Source organism: Quercus lobata, chromosome 7 (assembly GCF_001633185.2).
Source record: "Quercus lobata isolate SW786 chromosome 7, ValleyOak3.0 Primary Assembly, whole genome shotgun sequence".
Taxonomy (NCBI): domain Eukaryota; kingdom Viridiplantae; phylum Streptophyta; class Magnoliopsida; order Fagales; family Fagaceae; genus Quercus; species Quercus lobata.
Window position 1 is genome coordinate 3,946,165 of NC_044910.1, and position 14,707 is coordinate 3,960,871.

General features: G+C 34.1%; 1 protein-coding gene across 1 annotated transcript; it reads right to left on the reverse strand.

Annotated features, from left to right (window-relative positions):
• Positions 1–8,424: 8,424 nt before the first annotated feature.
• LOC115953939 (alpha carbonic anhydrase 4-like) lies at positions 8,425–13,831 on the reverse strand. Its single transcript, XM_031071771.1, has 7 exons — positions 13,554–13,831; positions 11,910–12,127; positions 11,375–11,481; positions 11,157–11,259; positions 10,404–10,562; positions 10,240–10,293; positions 8,425–8,723 (listed from the first exon to the last, which is right to left on the reverse strand). Exons 1-7 carry the CDS (start codon positions 13,657–13,659, stop codon positions 8,634–8,636), a joined length of 837 nt encoding a protein of 278 aa, XP_030927631.1. The 5' UTR covers positions 13,660–13,831; the 3' UTR covers positions 8,425–8,633.
• Positions 13,832–14,707: the final 876 nt, after the last annotated feature.

Here is a 14,707-nt window from a genome sequence, read left to right on the forward strand (position 1 = left end):
CCCACTCAGTTTTTTATTTTATAGTTTATTAAAATTTTATTTAAAATATGTCATACTTTGAATTAAGACTCATAAAATAGTAGGTTCTAGTTATCTCAACTAGTAAAATCTTTGATTATTGAAAAAGAGATATAGGGTTCAATCCCTACCTACACCAAAAACCAATTGATGTCTTGATTTGATGATAAAAAAGTTATCATTAAGAATGAACGTTGTAGATTGAAACTCTCTATAAAAAATAAGACTCATAAAACATTTTAATAAAAAAAATAATTCAAGTTTTAACATTACAAAACCTTTTAAAACATAACAATATAATAATCTCAGTATTGCAAAACATAAAAATAATTGAAACATAACAATACAACAATTTAAAATAAATAAACATAAAAATACAAATTCAATAACACAACAACAAAAAAATCATAAATTTAAGTTTGAAAGTTAGAGAAAATCTATATACCTTATAACAAATAAATAAATAAAAATAAAATAACCTGTTAAAACTATTTAAGGGTGGATTGGTTTTGCTCTCCTTGTGTTGTGTGTGTGTGTATATATATAAGGTAAAAATGCAAAACTGACCCTCTAACTTTCACCTTTTTTCATTTCAGTCCTCTAACTTTCAATTGTTGTCAATGTAGGATTCCGTTAGAACCTAGTTATGTCTTGTTGTTAACACTGCTAAAACAACTTCGTTTTGCATTTTTTTTTTAATTCAAAAAAAAAAAAAAAAAAAAAAAAAAAAAAAAAAGAAGAAGCAGAAAAGAAAAAATTAAGGGCAACAACAACGTCGTTCCCCTTCCCCTGAAATCAAAACAAAATGGATATCTAGACTAGTAATATTCTTATGCAACTTATACCAATTGTTCTTTTCTTTTTTCTTTCATTTCTGTGCATGGATAAATCTTCACACTTTTCTTTTTTCTGTCATTTCGTAGGATCTTTGCAGCTCTCTTTTTTCCTTCCTTGGGGGACGCATGAATACTTTGTTGACCTTTAGACTCATTATTTTCCCATCTTGAAACTCCATAGCTTGGACAAGCTTCAACGTTGGCATTCTCCTTCCAATATAAAACACAATCTTTAGGACAAGCATGAATCTTCTCATAGCTTAAGCCCAAATCCTTAATAATCTTCATAGTCTCATAACAATCGTTTGGCAACTTAGCATTTGAAGGAAAAAAATCAAGCAAAAATTGCAAAAACATGGTAAATGATTTGTTGGTCCAACCATTAAGACGCTTCATGTGGTACAAATGCACAATGGCTGAAAATTTGCTAAAATGCTTACAACCTTCATAACAAGGTTGATTAGCATCTTTAAGCAATTTCATAAACTGAAATGTATCTTCATTAGGACCTTCTCCAGGACCTTCTTTGGCTTGTTACACACTAGGGACTTCTTCCATTGGCCCAAATGCCATATCATGTATGGGCAACATGTCATGAAGATCGGCATAATCTATCATGTTTTTTTGGACACGACTATTAGGAATTTCAGTAGAAGTCTTTGCAAACGACGATTCCCCATTAAAAACCCAAGGGTCATAACCCCTACAAATCCCATGTGACACTAAGTGACCCTGTACAACATCTGTAGACCACGAATTTGTATGCACACATTTTTTACATAGACATGAAATCATTCCATCCAGTTGTGCATGGTTAGATGCAAAATTTAGAAACTGTTGGACTCCATCTAAATATTCTTGCGACCTTCTATTCGTAAGTTTCATCCACCTCTTATCAATTGCTATAAAAAAGTTTACAAGAAACACCTATAATGTGATTTCATGAAAGCACAAACTAAGAGCTAACACACGTTTCATTTAGTTCATTTCACTTTAGGTTAAGAAACAAATCATCTTTAATCATGCACTTTCAGCTATGTTCCTAAGAAAACAACAAATTTAAACGCATAGAGAATTTATCAACACATTTGGTAACTATAACATCATTACTAGCAATATTCTTTAGGAATGGACATCTCTTTAAATATCCCATTTCATTTTAGTGTTCCTCGTGTGTAAAAAAGATAGAGAGAAGCCTCTAAAATTAATTAATCAAATAAAAATAACTCAATAAGAATCATCAAATATTACACAAAACAGTCAACACTCTCAATATCAGCTAAAACCACCTTATAACTCCATGCAAGCCACCTACTTGCCCCAATTCAACAACCCATCACAAACACACACACACACACACACACACACACACACACACACACACACACACACACACACAGTACCTCAAGTCTAACACAAACAAATTCATTTGCTTTGATCACACGAACTTGTAATGCCTCTTCTTTTTGCAATTTGCCAACAAGGAAAGAATATATATAAAACTAAGTTCATTCTCAAATCTGAAACTGATATATAGTGTATTGCATTCTCAAATCAGCCTAATTAAGAATGTTAGCCAAAACTATCCATCAGCATGTAAGTATCTAAAGTTGGAGCTTAGTTCATAAAGTAACCGCAACAATCATCAACTATCCATCAAATTTAGAGTATTTATAGTCCTACAGCATTAATAAGTGATGTATGCACCATTAATTAAAAAGGGTAATTAAACATAATAACAATGAGGTAATGTTGTGCAAGTCTTTTGGAAAATCAAAGAAATTCCCCTGTTGTACCATTACTTTCATACACACTTCATTACCTCCACTATCAAAAGCTTCAAAATTTATAATCCTTCATACCAGAAAATCAACAAATTGATAACCCTAACAACCCCCACCCCACACCACAACTCACCTAGCAATTCAAAAGAACATAAACTACAATCAAATCCACATAGCATATGTAACAGTTTGCGAATGATGCAATTATACATCATGTAGCTTAGTTCTCTTTATACTTAACATTCAAAACTACATCCGTATTGTTTACATACATTATTCGTAATAATTGGTTAGTGAGAGTTAGTGGTAGAGTTAGTTTTAGTGTGAATAAACATACAGAGTTGGTCGTGCTTTATTTTTTTGTATATAAGTTGTAATCTAGTCTTTGAGAATGAATGAATTACATTTCTAACCAATCCTTTCTTCCAAATTTTCTTTCTTTGAATTTTAACATGTTTAATCAAACAGCCAAATCCAATTACAGCACTAGCCATATATCCCTCTCAGGCATTTCATCAAACAACTGAATAGCATTTTTAAAAAACTAGTTTTGATCATATGAGCATTTTACCACAACCAAATCTACACAATCCACCAAAGGTTTCATAAATTTGGTAACCCCGAAATTTAAACCAAACTATGAAACTCAAGAAGTGACTTGCACATGGATGAAAAAAAAAAAAAAAAAAAAAACCATACCAGGGGTAGCAAGGTGGCGGCGAAAAAAATGGTGGTTGTCGACGGCGTGGCGGCTGGCGACAGTGGCTCTAGCTTGGTTGTTGGCCGAAGGTCTCTCTTAGTCTCTCCCTCTCACGTGGTTCAGCCCTTGGATATTTGGTGATTTTAAAGTTCACACGAGAGGTTAAGCAGAACCCATCAACGAAAGCCTTCAAAAATCAAATCCAACCCACAATCAATTTTTTGGAAAAAAAAAACACACACACACAAAACCACAAGAACCCAACAAAATATTTTGAAATTTAAGGCAAACCCATTTGAGAAATAAAGCCAAATAAAAACTCAAACGCTTACTCAAGATTGGCGGCGACTTAAGGTGATTTGGGTCTCCATTGAGTTCGATCTCCGGCGAGTTGGGTGGGTAGTAATGGGTCTCTGACGAGCTGAGGTCTGGAGATTTTGAGAGTGAAAGAGACTTTGAGAGAGAGAGAGAGAGAGAGAGAGAGAGAGAGAGAGTGGGTTTTTTCTTTCTTAGAGCTGGAAGGGAAATGAAAAGAGGAGGGGAGGGAAACAACAAAACAACAGGGGGCAATTAAAAGGTCTATTGCAGAGGTCCAAAGCGCCGCAAAAAAGTGATTATTGCGGTGGTCATCCAGCCCGCCGCTATAAGTAGGAATGGCAATGGGTTGGGTTCGGGCCAGGTTTTTCCATACCCGGACACGACCCGCGGGTCTGTCCAAGAAACCCGGACCCGACCGTTTATTAAACGGGTTTTTTCTTAACCCCAAACCCGCCCCGTCGAGCCTCCACAGGCCCCGTCCCCTCTTGCCCAGCCAAGCCCAAAATCAAAAACACAAACTTAGATTTATGATTTTCAGGCCCAAAATCACAAACACAAACACAAATCCAAACACGATCACAAATATAAACACAAAAATCCGAAACACAAATGTTAGATCTATGATTTTCCCTTTCATAATCACAAACCAAACACAAATTTTAGATCTATAATTTTCCCTTTCAAAATCACAAACACAAACTCAAATTGAGACGAACTGAACCCAGAAAGAAAAAAAAAATGGAGATCGAGGTGGAGCAAGGTTGTGAGGCCATGGGCGAGGAAGATGAGAGGGGCAGAGGGCTGTGCGACAATGAGATTGGCGATGGTGAGGACGAACAGAGTTGAGAGAGTAAAGAGCTGTAGGCTTGTGACCGTGCGGCGACAATGTGAGATCGGCAACGACGACTGCGACTGCCTGTGCTTGACTGCTTGTGGGCTTGTGACCGTGTGAGACAATGAGTGAGTGAGATTGTGAGCTGGAGATGTGAGGTTGAGGCGTGAGGCTGAGGGCTTGAAAGGCTGAGGGCATGAAATTGAAATAAGATCAGATTATGAGAGGCGGCTGGGTTAGGGAAATAGGGTTTACATTACAACTATATATATATATATAAGAGGTCTTTTATTACAGAAACCGGGTCATATTCGGGTCGGGTTTTGGGTTTTTTTATAAAAACCCGAACCCGACCCGGACCCACTTCGGGTTTTTTTTTTTAAAACCCATACCCGACCCTATTCTTTATTGAGCCGGGTAAAATCCGGCCCATTAGGGTCGGGCCGGGCCAGGTATCTACGGGTTGGATTTAAATTGCCATCCCTAGCTATAAGTGATAGAAATGTCGCTATTAATACCACCACTTTAGAGGGCCGCAAAATATAACACAAATTCTTCTATCAATAACAATGAATTAAAAGGCCACATTTTATTAAGCATTTTCTCGCACAATCATACACTCAAAAAAACTTTAGCCCCAAAACCTCCTTCTCAAACCGATTCTCCAACTCTTCTAGCTAAGACATCCGTAATACTTCCTCTCCCACTCTCTCTATTTTCCAAAATTATTAGGTCTCTCTCTAACTCCATGACCAAGCATTGCCATCTTTGCTCTTCACTCTTTGAACATATCACTCATTAATCCACTCTCTCTATCTCTCACTTTTACTTAAAATCAGGCCCAAATATGTCTCAATGTCCGCCACTCTCATACAAACTCTCTCTCTCTCTCTCTCTCTCTCTCTCTCTTAGATCGATGTCTCTCTCTCAAAGATCGGTGCTTCACTCTCTCTTTCGCTCAAATCAATGTCTCTCTTTTAGTGGGTCACTCTCTTGATGGGTCTCTCTCTTTCTGCCTCGTCCCTCCATGGTGGACCGTGGTGATTGGTGGTTGTGGAAGTGGTGGTCAGTTGAGTCCGGTGATGAGTTGTGGACATTTTGTTGAAAGTCACTCCTATATTCCCAGTCAAGCCTCGATGGCTGTTTTTAGGGCTTCAATTGGCTAGTGGCAACAGTGAGTGCTAACAGAGATAGGCCTAATCTAGGGTTTGAGAGTGAGAATGTGTGGTGGTGGTGGGAAAATCGATCGTTGGGTTTTGAGATCAATGACATGAGATTTTAATTTGAGAGTGAGAAGGAGAGACTTTTTTTCTTTTTAGGGAGACAAACGGATGAGAAATGAAAAGATTGGGGTCTAAATTGATAGATTTATGCAAGGGAAAGGAAAAACAAAAAAAAAAAGGGAGAAAAAATTGGACTTTTGGGCAATTAACAAGTTTCTTGTGGCGGTTGCTTAAAACCACCGCTATAACTAAAAAATGCCGCAAAAAGACATATATTGTGGCAATTTAATAATACTACCATTATAACTAAATCAAGTGCTGCCAAAATATATATATTGCGGTAGTTTTATATACCGCTATTGTAGTATGCCGCAAAAGGGTATATTTATTGTGGCGAATTTATGGAGCGCCACTATAGCTAATTCTAACACCACTAAAGCAAGTATATTGCGATGGTTTATATAGCGCCATTGTAGTACGTTGCAAAAGGCCTAATATATTGCGTCGGTCCAATGAAATGCCGCAATATATATCATCTACAGGGGCAGGCCAAAAAAGCACCGCAATATATGATATATAGCAACAGTTTTCGCAACCGCCACAATAGCTCAATTTTCTTGTAGTGATGATCATTATCAAAACTACTATATTTTGCAACCAAAAAAAAATGAAAATAATTTTTTTAAAGGATTGTTTGATTTGCAGATTAAAATGATAATTAATGTAAAATCTAGTATATAATCAATCAAATATCATTTTTGGGATATAAAGAACGATAAATTCCATTTTGATAAATGATTTTATTTCAAATGCATTGAAAAAATTTATTTTGTGTCTAAATATTTATTCCCAAATTATTATAACATATAATGAATATTATATATGAGCCATATAAATAATTTCTTGTTAAAATTTTCAAAATGAATTGTACACGCTTATCACGGGGACATTGACTAATATATATAAAACTAAAACTTTTGACTTTTTTTTTGAAAAAAAACTTATTGCTCATATTTTCCGAGATATTATTTTAATGTATATTTTTAATTGAGTTTAGATTCTATAAGCATTCTTTATATAAAACTTCTTACTTTAAGTCATCGTTTTAGTTGTTTTTTGGATTGTGTATAAAACTGTTTAAAATAATTTGCGTTGACAAGTATCACCCATATCACAGTGATGTTCATATGTAAATGTTTTGTTAACAAGCTTCTCAATCTATATGTTTTCCCATTCAAGTTATTCAGCTACTAAACAATGAGCTATGGAATCATTCTTTGGATTACGAAATGTTTTTAGTCACAGGTTTAAGACATTTTTTCTTCCTTAGTTTCAACATGGACTAGGGATAAAAGACTTTACCATATAAACTGTTGGGCTTTGTGGAGCCTAGTTGTGATTGATCCGATTGACGATCTGACCCAACCCGAAATGGGAGATTTTCTGAGGCTTAGTCCATGGAGCGGAGGCTTGGGCCAACAAGCCCAAGCCGTAGCGCTTATGGACAAGCCTCTTGGGGGTTTGGGAGCAGGATGTAGAAAAACATTGTTTTGGTGATTAGGGTTTTGTTGTTGTCGTTTTTTAGAATGAGAAAAAACTATACTGCCACACCTTGTATTTTTTCCTAATAATAGTGAAATCCCTGCAACTCTGTGGACGTAGGCAAATTGCTGAACCACGTAAATACTGTCTTGTGCGTGTGATTATTTTTCTTTGGTGTGTGTTTTCTCTATTCTTTGTTTCTCACAAGTTTGGGAATTTCAGGTTAATTCCCTACATAAATCAGCTAGAACCCACTAATTATAGTCATGAGAAAATATTCCCACACACTTTTACCTTTATTATTTTACACGTCTACAATTGATACAAAAATGTACACATTTTAAAAAGTGGAAAAAATATCCCCGCATTTAAAATATAAAAGTGGATATGAAAAAATAGATGTAAGAAAATAAAAATGACAAAATTTAGTTAAAAAATGGGTTATAGTCTAAAACTACAACCTTACTTAATATCTTTTTATTAGTGGTGAATTTTGAGAATTCCACTATTGGATTACATATTCTTTTTATATTCTCCATACTTGCAAAATTTCTAGAAAATTAAAGATTAATAGTTATGCCATCAACAAATTGTTTAGATTGTAAGCTTTTGTATTTTAAAATTATGCATAAAATATAAGCTTATAGTATATAATATCCGATTGATATAAAATTTGACATGTGTATTAAGAGTATAAAGAACATACAATTCAACGGTTAAATTTTCAAAATATGTAGTATTATTTATTTTAATGAACAAAGTTGTAGCCTTAGGCTACAATCAATTTTGTAGCTTAACTTTATCCTAATAAAAGTCCTTAAAGTCCTATTAATGAGACAATATCGAAGATTGATAGTTGACCCAAACATTAGTAAAAAGCATTCTTCTGTGCTTAATCCCATATGAATGCCCTTTTGTTGACAAACAATTTACGTTATTGCCTCAGTTTTTGTGTTATTAGCAATTACAAACAAGTAGGGATACAAGCTGACCAAAACACTTTAACCAAATTTTAAAGGGCAATGCTACATGGATTGCCACAATATTGCATGTCCATATTCTACGCTTGTTTTGTCACTCTTTAACAAGACACACACAATAATGGTAACGATGTATGTATGAACCACATGGTAAAGTGCTCCTAATTTCATATTTCAAATGGTGTAGTACTAACTTAAAAACAAACCAGAAATGTCACTTCTTGGATGTTTATTTCTTTTACCCGCCGAACGTGCGCATAACAAGTTCTTTGTATTGAGAATAAAAATCCCTAAACACAGGGAAGGTGTTCTAGTTGGTGTGTATAAAAATCTCTTATTTTGGAGATAAGGCAGTTATGTGGTTCTTCAAGTATTAATTTTATTTTCAAATTATAGAAACCTAAGTAGAACCTCCATTCTCTTTTGGTGTGTAAAACTCAACTGCTATGTCACCCGATCGCTGAGTTGGCCTTGCATTTGCCTCAAATCCCTGGAAAAAGAACAAAGCAAAAATCAAATTCCCCTTGGTAAAAACAAAACAAACACATTAACTTAAAGTGAACCAGCACTTAGAGTCTTAGAGGAAAATTGATTCTGTAAAAGTTTCCTTTGCTTTATGACTAATGTATTTACTCGTTCTTGCATTAAATATCTCAAATGAAGTGCCACAATTAGCTTTGCCAAAGACCAGCAGTAAACGTAATAGAAGATCCAGTCCACATACTTTCAAGTTATTATAGAATACTCTAAAAGTACGTTTGGATTGGGCTGAAAACCCAGCGCGTTTGCATATGCGTTTTCCCTTTCTTTTTTTTTCTTTTTTTTCACGCGTTTGTGAGACTTGCGGCTACTGTTCATGCACTGTTCAATGAACAGTAGCCTCAAAGTTTGACTTTTCTCACTTTTTTCAGTCAATCAGTGCACATCGTGTACTGTTCACAGACCCACAAATTTCACTTTTCAACAACTTTTTCATTAAAAATGGGTCCCACAGTACTATTCACATATTTAAAATTTATTTTGCTATAGTGTTTTTCAGTTTCAATTTTCAGTTTTCAGCTATATCCAAACGGACCCTAAGAGTACCATAATTGTGTACTTCTACCTCTCATATAATAGTAGGTCTCATTAATTAAATTTATGATAGGACCAACAATTCATGTGAGAGAGGGAGTACACATATATGGTACTCTCGAAGTATTCTATAATTTTCGAGTATATATATTATGAGTTATAGCTCAACTGATACTTCCTTCTCTCATTGGGTTCAAAACCCATTGGGTGCATGTGTAATACCAATAACTTTTTTTTTTAAATACTATACATACTAAAGTGAACAGAAGGCACGTTATGGATTGGCTTACCACTTTTCTTTTTGGTTTTTAGTTTGAAAGCAACTTAATTATTAATTGTTTATAATTTTTCTTTGCAAAAAAAGTTATCCAAACATCAGCCGTAAGGGTTTCAGTAAATTAAGACAAAAGCCTAGCTTCAAGTAAAAGACTACTATATTGGTCAAGAATAAAGCTTCATAATTGGAATTATCTTTCAAATCTCAGAACAGCCATTATGACTTCTTCTAAAAAGCAGGTGGTGGCAACCACTCCTACTTTGAAATGCCTTCTTTAGACTTCTTTAATATATTGGATGTATATTTGTATTGGACCATCCACTCCAGAGATTTCAATGCCAAAAAGACATGTTAATTAAATCAACTAGTATATTCTATATTGAAAATCATCTTGCATCTGACAATTTTTTTCCAGCGGAAGGGGGGGGGGGGGTATTGACAAGGTTAGCGCAATAACTTGCCAATTAGCTATAATACACTATTTGTTAAAAATTGCCTGAAATGCTTAGGTGAGATTTGGAACTCATATTCAGATGTTTTTTTAATAACAAAAGCTTATAATTATATCATTATTCCTTAAGGTTAGTCCTGCATATCCTTAATTTCTGTGGAGTATTTAATCAAAATTATGTTATCCCAGTTCAGAAACACTTACATCATGAACAGCTTCCCTTAATGCTCTCACTTGCTCTCTTGAAACTGTCCTTACCTATAAAAGAGAAGTTGTATGTTGGAAAGTGCATATGTGGAGTGAAGAAAAAGAAAACAAAACCAATATTGCATTTATTGGTCAAGAAAATTGTGTGCTTAGTGAAGGACCTTCTTGATTATTGTCCAAATGACACCCTCAGTGCAGGGAGGAACTGTAAGAGAACCAATGTATCTGTAATACTTTCTGCTCCCAAACTTAATAGCTCCTGGGTTAAAGATCCCCAAAACTCTCTCTTCTTTTCCAACTGACTTTATGTGGTGGAACAGCTTCAGAAAAAGGGGGAAGGGCATAAAGAAATCAATAATCAATAAAATTTGTAGGAAGAAATAATCACACTTAAAACTAGGACATTGATAAATTCATGAAGAATACTACTCTTCTAATGATTCAAGTGTAGTGAAAATGTCTTTGAAATAAATGTCAAGCAGCTATTACAATACACAAATGAATTTTTCAAAATTGAAATTCTTGGCATTTTTTGTCATGTTAAGTCCCTTAATTATGTGTTGAGCTCTATGTTCATTACTGTACTGACAACTTAAAAAGATCATGCATGCATGTAATTTTTTTATGTGCATTTAATATATAAAAGTATGCATTTATCTGAATAATACTTATGTGCGAAAATATTACGCAAGTCTATATGCATGTGTGTGTGAGAGAGTCAGAAAGAGAAAATCATCTAAAAATTCCATTGAAAGGAAGGGGCCAGGGGGCCAAATCTATAATAGTTCCAATAACATCCATCTCCTAACTATGGATTTAATAAAAAAAATGTGATGCATTACTGTAAATAGTGCACACATTCATATGCATTAATGGATCTCAAAGAGCAAATGAATAGAAAACCATCAAAATACCTTTGAAAGTAAGGGATCAGGGTGGCCATATTTGTAAACAATTCCAACAACAGCTATCTCTCCACTAGAGCTTAGATGAACTATGTGGAGCTCCAAGTCATACCTGAAAATAGAAGATTAGAATTTTGTATGGGTACAAAAGCAATGTATGGACTGGGTTGTTCAAAAATCAATTAGCCCATAGATGTATTAAATGTGAAATGAAGGCAAACAAAAACCTTGATCCATTGAATGTGTGCTCAGATGGTGAATGCCAATGAAATTGTAACAGCTTGTAGTCAGTCCCATTTATGTTAATTTTTCCGGCATCCCCTTTCCACATCACCTGATGAAACATCCGTTTGAGATAATAAATTAATCAATAGTTTTCATCTGATTTAGTACATCTATTACCCATTTATATGGAAATGATTTATCATGACTAATACAAAACTGTCATCAGAGTATATGTGTGTGTGTACATGTGCACACACATGCAAGTATGAGTGTGTTTATTACATCTTTAAGGAGTTAAAGCTTAGGATTTAGAAGGATCATATATTTTGTCCATGTGATGCATGTTTCTATAAACAGAATAGGTTAATCATAATGATTAACCTGTCCTGTTTCCAAATGGTCCAAGTTGGGGGGTATGCAACTCAAGCATTCATTAGATTAAGCTTGCAAGTATGAACTGAATTGGTACATAATAAATATCACAACCCTGAAAAAAGGATAACAAAGTATAGCTTCAGTGGCAGGCTGGCAGCTTACCGTAATGTCATGTCCTCTGTTCTTCACAACAGCCGGAGCTGGTTGGTAATCCCTTTTTAATTTCCCCAGGCTAGGAAAAACCTGCACCCTTCTGTTCAGAAGATCAATAGGAGATTGCATTTTCCCATTACCACAAGCTTTCCAATGGGGATCGATTTGGCCCCATTTCTTTGGCCCTTTACCAGTTCCTTCGGTGTAAGTAAATGGGGTTTCATCATCTGTAAGGCATGAAAAGATTGTTCAAATACAGTGATTGAAGTAATCATGATCTGAATATTATGATTTTACATCACTACACTCTGGCTCGAACTGGTTACAAGTGTGTTTAGACTTCCCATTTTATCTTCCATATCATTTTGAAGGAAATTATTCATCCTTTCTGAATGTAGCACTCACCAATTGTTATTCTCCCATATCCTAAATAGGATGGTTGATAAGTACTAATAACAGTCCCATTTGCTAACATATGGTGAATTCAATAGTCCTTCCATTACTAGGTGAAGCAAAATGTTATATTCCATTGTCATGCAAATGACCAACATCCAAATGCATCTGTATCTTTAAAGATAAAATCTTACAAAGAAAGTGAAGTAAAAATGTGGAGAGAGAGAGAGAATCTTATTTTCTCAGACATAAAGAAAAGAAGAGCAGGCAATCCTGGGACAAGTAAAATAACATTGGAAAGATAAAAAGTTTGACTTTCTTTCAGAAAGTGCTGAAACAAACCTAATATTCTAACATTGTTTCCTTGTTTTTTTCTTATCACTTGGAACCGATGCAACAAGAAGGAAAGAAGCTAATACTTACTTTATTCTCAAGCATAAACCGAAAAAATAAAAAATAAAAATTACAAAGCAAGAACAGAACATATATATATATATAATTAAATAACTGTGTATGTGACAGTGGTGCCACTATAGTACTAATTACTGTAAAAACAAATTCATCTTTTTATTAAAATAATTTGCATCTGATCTGAGTAGCTTAAAAATTTCAATCACATTCATATTTAGATTGCAATAATCAAGGAGACAACTGTCTTAATCGATAGCCTAGGTAATCAACAATTAAAAAAGTTGACCGGTTTTAGTGAAAATCCTGGACAAGGAGGATTTGTCATAATGAGATTAATTGTTAGTTGGTAAGAAATACAGTTGAGTGCATACTTCACATTGTCTGGAAAATCGAATTTCATGAGAGTTAATTAAAATAGTACTTTCCGATAATGTGATCTAAGCAAATAAGACATTTGAATCAGAATTTCGGAAGAAAAAAAAACTAACTTGCAGCAACATTAAAGAAAAGAGAAGAGTATAATGTAATCTGGCATACATGTAATTGCCAGAATGTGTTGATCACAGTGCCATCATTAATCAAAATGTGATTTGATTAAAGAAAGAACTTCCACCAAAAAGAAAAGGTTGGATTTTTTGTCTTTGTATGTGTCTATGCAGACAATTGAAAGAAACCATTCTTCAAATCTAAAACATAAACTAATAAAAACCAGCAAAATCCTTAGAAGAGACCTTGAAGATGAAGTGAGACAATCATATGTTTGCATTGCTCATAAGTCATAACTAAAATTTAAAAAAAAATAATAAATAAATAAAAGGTAGCTATATGCTAGAGAAAGAGAAAACATACCCACTTCAGAGTCAGAAGCTGCAGAGAAGCTGTAGGGGTGGGATGAGAGAATGAGAGAAGTGAGAAAGAGAAAAATGGTGATGGGGTTGGTGTGGAAGAAGATCATGGTGTTTTTTTTTTGGCTTGGCCTTTGTTGGTGTTTGTGTTTAAAACTTCAGTACTAGTGCCTATGTTGTCTTTATGTCTCTTGCTCTTCACTGTGGCCTTGGAAGAATGCAAAGATTACTCCTTTCTTGGAGACCAGCTAAGCTAAGTACTACTGCACTGAAATGTTTCACTGCTTCTGTTACAGCTATTTTCTTAATCTTTTTGTCTTTTCCATGTAACGGTTAGGAGGTATTAATCTTTTTGTCTTTTTGTACATATATCTAGTTTATTTAAGGGCAAATCACAACTTATCAACTTATGGTTCGGCCTAAATTTAAGTTAGTTACATGTAATTGGAAATTTGACATTTTACCACCTAAGATTAACTCACTTAGAATTTCATAACCCACGTCTCATAAAAGTATAGCTAAATTTGTAATTTTGCTCCACTTTTATGTCTTTTTCCTCTAAAAACACAAAAAAAATGTATATAAAAATATAAGATCAAATAAGATAAAAACGAATCAAGGGGAACACTTACATCATGAGATTTCAAACTGCAAGTAAGCAACTTAAATTTTAGTAAAACCTTAAGTGGGTAAAGTGTCAAATTTCAAACCACAAGTAGGCATTTTAAATTTTGATCAAATGACAAGTGAGTAAGTTGTAATTTTCCTTTTACTTAATATTGAAAAAGCAAAAGGTGGGACCTACAAACAATGCCTTTTTACCAAAAACAATACCTAACGTACGAAGAAATAAGCTACAAATAAGCTTCTTTTTTGCGGACCCAGTAACGAAAGAAAATTTAAACAAAAGCCGGCTGATCATCAAAACCCAAACGCAACTCAAATGAATATTTACATGTAATTTTAATCATATTATTTACTAGGAAAATTTAACAATTGCCTTAAAAAGATTGGTTTATGAAATATTTTTAGAAATATTTTATGAAAAAATAAAAAAACAATTGATTTTTTTTATAGTTTTTTACATTTTCTATAAAAGTGGTAGTAAACTGATAACGATCAAAGAATCAGTGGATTGAATAGCACGGATAGTGATGA

Excerpts from the sequence above, each read along its gene's own strand:
- LOC115953939 (XM_031071771.1), bottom strand. The coding sequence starts at position 13,659 with ATGATCTTCTTCCACACCAACCCCATCACCATTTTTCTCTTTCTCACT. Across the intron at positions 11,260-11,374 it reads CACACATTCAATGGATCAAG|GTATGACTTGGAGCTCCACA; the intron begins GTTTTTGTTTGC and ends TTCTATTTTCAG. Across the intron at positions 10,563-11,156 it reads CTGATCCCTTACTTTCAAAG|CTGTTCCACCACATAAAGTC; the intron begins GTATTTTGATGG and ends CTTTTTCTGAAG.